The sequence below is a fragment of the Varroa destructor genome, unplaced genomic scaffold, assembly GCF_002443255.2.
Source record: "Varroa destructor unplaced genomic scaffold, Vdes_3.0 BEIS01000002.1, whole genome shotgun sequence".
NCBI lineage: Eukaryota > Metazoa > Arthropoda > Arachnida > Mesostigmata > Varroidae > Varroa > Varroa destructor.
Genome location: NW_019211455.1, coordinates 43933293 through 43938609, shown reverse-complemented (window position 1 = coordinate 43938609; position 5317 = coordinate 43933293). Strand labels below are relative to the sequence as shown.

The 5317-nt window shown below is 42.9% G+C and overlaps 1 protein-coding gene across 4 annotated transcripts; it reads right to left on the bottom strand.

Annotated features, from left to right (window-relative positions):
• Positions 1–73: 73 nt before the first annotated feature.
• On the bottom strand, positions 74–4836 carry LOC111245575 (kelch-like protein 10). 4 transcript variants are annotated; one of them, XM_022794098.2, is made up of 5 exons: positions 4130–4827; positions 3109–3270; positions 2160–2738; positions 1645–1925; positions 74–1376 (listed from the first exon to the last, which is right to left on the bottom strand). In XM_022794098.2, the coding sequence occupies exons 1-5, from the start codon at positions 4278–4280 to the stop codon at positions 639–641; spliced, it is 1911 nt and encodes a 636-aa protein (XP_022649833.1). In that variant the 5' UTR covers positions 4281–4827; the 3' UTR covers positions 74–638. The 4 variants fall into 4 exon arrangements, with proteins under 4 accessions (XP_022649833.1, XP_022649832.1, XP_022649834.1 ...); XM_022794097.2 differs by having other exon boundaries at positions 3109–3254; positions 4130–4818; XM_086980760.1 differs by having other exon boundaries at positions 796–1000; positions 3109–3254; positions 4130–4836.
• Between the last annotated feature and the right edge of the window lie 481 nt (positions 4837–5317).

The following is a 5317-nucleotide window of genomic DNA, read 5'->3' as shown; positions in this document are numbered from 1 at the left end:
ATATTATAAATATTAGTATGCGCATCTACAATGGCTTTCTCGTTTCAACTGTGTCAAAAATCACACGTTCGGATAATTTGGTATTTATTTAGTAATTTATTTGTGTAGCATTGATTAAATTATTTGTTTTACCGTCTGTTGGTGCAATTTTGGCGAGCTTTTATCGACAATTTTTAATATTCTATGGTTTTTTTCAATTCTTTTCCACCGTTTCTTCCATTTTCCTATGTCGTCAATTTCATGGAAAATTTACGTTACGAGTCTGCTGATCGTTACTTGCCTTCACGTTTTAAATTCGTTGTTACTGTATCACGCCAGTTTCGGTGCAACACGACCTCTTTCAAAGGTATTCTTACCTATCAGCTGACCTGTTATTACCTGCTATAACACTTGTTTAGCTGTTTTCCAACTTCGACAGAACATTTTGACAAAAAGCTTTTTCCACCGTTGTTGCAAGGAACGTAGCTTAAAAATATCCACTATTTTTTAGCGCTTGACCTAACTTTAGCAGCGGACAACAAGTTTTGATCCTTAAGTCTAACTTTTACAAGCATAATAAATTTTGTATCATTATGTTGTTACATTTTCATCGAAAAGCAACCTTCTATCAGTTTTTCTACAAGTTCTCAATAACGCGATCACTGCAATGTGAACGACCGCCGACTGCTGTTTGTGTTAGCTAAGAGAGTAGTTGTTGGCCCTACAGGCGTTACGGCTGTGGTCGTTCGCGTCGCTGATGTTATTGGGGTAGTTGACGCGCCGGATGTCGCCTGCAGTTGACGTGGATTTGAGGGACACGCGGGCGGTGACGGTGATGGTGGTGGTCTCTGACCTTCCTGAAGGATTCCCTTGCGGTTCGGATAGGTGAGCTCACGGATTCCGTCGAAGCATGGTACGAACAGGGCTGCAAGTGCCGACCTTGCATGATTCATATCGGTTACTACGAACCATTCGTCACTGGTCGAATTGTAGCATTCGCATAATCTCGTCGTTTCCTCACCTGTGTACCCGCCGAAAACATAGATTAGGTCTTCGCAAACTACCGCTGCGAAGTTGCTTCTGGCTGTTAACATACTTGCGATCGGGGACCAGCTATCACGCACAGGGTCGTACACCTCGCACGACCTGAGCCGGCCATTGCCGCTGGTAGAACCGCCGAGGGCGTAAATTTTCCCTCGTAACGTGACTGCACTCACGCCCGAACGTAGGCTACTCATAGGAGCAACAGCTGCCCATGTGTCAGTTTTGGGATTATATCGCTCGACAGTGCGAATGCATCGTCTGCCTGTGAAACCCCCGATAGCATATATCATCCCGTTGAGGACGGTGCAGGCCGCGTCACTGCGCTGGTACTCCATTGGTCGTATGAAGGACCACTTCGAAAATAACATCAGTAGTAGAACCACATAAAATTCTGAATTATGGTTAAAGATACCGCTATTGAAATCTTAAAACAGGATTACATAAGATTGCGCAATTGTTTATAAGCGCCCTTAACCGCTTTGTTGGTTCACCTCGTTCAGATAAATAACCTCAAAAGAGCTGGAACTGTTTCAAAGTAGTAACCAGTACAAGCTAACACAAAGCGTAGGAAACGTCTCTCAAACAGAACTAAATTTTAAATACAACTACAGTACAACGTACCTGATTCGAATCGAGATCTAGCGCCTCGGCCGTATTTAAACGGAAGCGACCATTATAACCACCGATAGCGTAGATCTTTCTACCGACAACTGCTACACTCACATAGCAACGCTCGACGTTCATTGGCGTCACGTGTGACCACGACTTCGTTGCGAGATTGTACTTCCGACAGTGCTTATGGTAATTAATATCTCCGTGAAATCCTCCAACGACAAACACGTCGCCGTCAACAATGGCCATCTTGTGGTACGCCCGCATCTCTTCTACGTCAGCAAACTGAGCTAATCAAATCATTCAACAAAATCACAATGCCGTGTCATCACATACTGTCTCGATATCCGCATGGTGGAGGCAACAACCATATCAGTATCACCGTCAGACAATCAACACTGAGTTTCTGTAGCATGAAGTTAGAAGGTACAAGAGAAGCCGAACTCAGTCTAAGTTACTCGAGTATGTCAAACGTAGTTAGCCAACTGTGCAACTTGCGCTGTCAATTGCCTGGCGATACTTACGAAATAGCGTATGTCGGTCAGCGCAGGGGTCGTAAACTTCAAAGACGTTTGATGGCGCCTGAAGCCACCCACCTAATAGAAGGATCACTCCATGAGGTTCACGTGGAATTGAAGTCTTCTCGAGTTCACCGCTCAACTCCGCTTTGACTGCAGCCTTTGTGTACATCGCACGGCCGACAGATATCATATATGAAGAGCATTGAGGATCTTCGGTTAGGAGGGAGCTTGATGTCAGCATCTTACGAAGCTGGTTTTCCTCAAGCAGATACACCCGTATAGCTTTCAGCAGTGGAAACAGATGTCGTTGGCGATCTTCTAGATCGTGCTCAATCCAACGGAGGCAGATCGACCAGAGTTTCGCCTCATCACTTATGTTTAGCTGGTCGTGATTAACAAATCCGGAGAATTCTTCAAGCGTCATGTCGAGAACCTCGTCAGCTTCCGCCAGCTGTTCGAAGTCCTCAAGTATTCGATGGTGCAGTTTGTTGGCCACCTCGTTCATCATGTACAGTGTTGCAAGTCGCCATAACGAAATCACGTTTGGTCCTTGTGAGTTCTCTTTCATAAATCTGTGACACGCTGAAAAGAAACCCATTGGCAACATGAAGGCCTGAAGCGTCCTGGGCCAAGATGTCATTAAACGAAACTTGTCCTAATATTCTAAGATTCTGCTGTAGCTTATGGTCAAATATCTCAAGCTGCAAGAAAACTGCCTTCTTTCTCAACAAAGGGACTCTATACCACAATTGTCGCAGCTGCACTCCAACCGTTGGGTTTAGATTTTGGAGAGCACTGATCGGCTGCTCTTGAAGCGTAAGTTGCTGCGCTTTTCAAATCACTTGGAAGTAGCGAAAAGTCGAAAAAAAGGCTAGGCACATGTATACCGAGTGATTACTAGTTAGTTCTTGGAAATAAGGCCACAATTTTTGTCTATGTATTAAGCGTTCACCTTCAATAAGTGCGTCCATTCCAAGAAAGTCGGCTGTTTCGACGACATCCTGTATATTGTCAAATGTGAGCTCGCATTCGCCACTATAAGCGAAATCAACAGCCATTTGTAGCTGATTTGCTTTGAGCATGGGTACGCTTAATGTGCTGTAAGATTGAAAACCTTCTCTCAGTAGTACAACACAAATAGAAACGTAAGAGCTTTATGAATCAACTAATATTCTTGAGAGATTTATATAACGAAGGACGCCTATACAATGGCCAATTACCAACAAGTAATACCTGTCCTTTTTTCTATCTTAAGGTTAACAAACGGTTCTAATATAATAATTCAAAATATTCTCCTCTATGCTACAGGATGCCACAGACCCAGTCGCTAATAATGTGTTTTATTGAAAAACTATTTGACATAAGATTACTTTGACGTGACGAAGAAATTTGCCCTTGTAATGGCGTAGGAAGCAACATATATGTGTTGGCAGTGTGTTGCAAGATGGGCCAATGAACGCCTCCATTTTTTCTAGTATTGAAAAAAAGCACTAGGATATATCCCGTCAACATGGTACCGTTCGGAGGATTTGTCAAGCTCCTTCGGCCGTTAACGAACAAGTATTTTGTCAAATGGGCGTACCAGGATCTTTGACTATTGACGACCAATAGAGTATATCATCTAAATTTACCATTTTGACTACTAATAGTCTGGCGGGCTTGAGGCCAAGAGGCAATTGACACTGCGTCGTTAAAGGAGGGATCTTTGCCCCTTTTTTTGTTGCTGCCGCAGCCAAGTGCCTAAGCTTATCGGTCAACGGAACATATCGAAATGTCATGTTCAGTCAGGAGCTAACCTCACGAGTGTGGCCATCTCGAATTCGCAATAAGTGTATGGTCATCGTTTAAAACTTCAAGGTTTCATAGGTACTATTTTGAGGCTACGTAAAAGATCAAAGGAAATCTGTCTGATTCACAAACACATTGTCTTTTTCCATTTATCGCTCGCGTATCCATTATATATACTCCCTTACTTCCGAATAGTACCCGGGCCATGTGCGGCGCCGAATGTAAAATAGGCCGCTCTAAAGTACTCCGACGCGGTCGAAAGTGGCACACGATGAACGTTGATTTTCGTGCCGTCGTCACAGACGATTTCGGTGTCAGGTGGATAATTTCGCACATATTCAAAATTTTTCTTTCTTGGTACGGCTGTGTTTATGGCGACAGAGAATGATTCTGTGGGACATTGTTTCGTGATCACCATCGGACGGTCACGAAACAATTTCACTGCGACAGGGTAGATGGCGGGCGAATAGTTGGTACAGGTTTTTTGTCATTCAACGAACTGACTTCGTTTTTTTCCACAGATTAGGTCACGCAGAACATCGGATATCTAATAGATATAGATGCGCAGTGTTTGAGAAGGGACTACTACTAGCTCGAATTGATCGCTGGCCGTTTTCCTGATACCGCCGAAGGGGATTTGTAGGGTGGCGAGCTCGAATGGACGAAATTAATTCACTTACAGGGAGCAGAACAAAGCAATTTTCGGCTGAGCTACTGCAATAGGCGGTAGCCTTTTCGAAGAAGGCCGAGTGTTTTATACCTAATGATTTCCCCAATAGTCAGGCTGAGGAAAATTTAGATCTGGAAGCTATGACGCAGCCGAAGCACATGACCGATACATAAGGGAAGTACCAAGAATAAAATGGTAACACTTATGGTAAAACGAGAGCGCAGGCTGGACCGCTAATTTAAGCGTTAGCTTTTTCTGCAGCCGCTGCCGGAGAGCTGAATATGTTGCCTAGCTAAGACTGTAGCCGGATCGCGATAGTAGATCTAGTGTCTTAGGTTTCATACTAACGAAAAAAAATTATAGCCTCTATTATTGGACCAAAAGCACCGTGTCCCACATAGCAAATAGAGGGAAATTTTGAGAAGTTATTAATTATATATTCGCTTCGAAATTACTTCAATTATATCTCAATTGTGGTCCGAAAATAACATTATCATGCGTAACAGAATTCGCTAGATTAGTCTCATACAGTAAAGGTATTCAGTAGACACAGTGTAAACGTACAATTAATCACAAAATGTGAAGAATTCTAATTTTTTTTTTTGGGACACATCGAAACTATTATTAAATATGGTTCTCCTAACACTCAGAATAAATTTATTTACTCAATTTTTTTTTGCAAATTATTTTTTTTATTAGTTGT

Excerpts from the sequence above, each read along its gene's own strand:
- LOC111245575 (XM_022794097.2), bottom strand. The coding sequence starts at position 4,362 with ATGGTGATCACGAAACAATGTCCCACAGAATCATTCTCTGTCGCCATA. Across the intron at positions 2,739-3,108 it reads AATGGACGCACTTATTGAAG|CGTGTCACAGATTTATGAAA; the intron begins GTGAACGCTTAA and ends GTTTCTTTTCAG. Across the intron at positions 1,926-2,159 it reads TGACCGACATACGCTATTTC|CTCAGTTTGCTGACGTAGAA; the intron begins GTAAGTATCGCC and ends TGATTTGATTAG.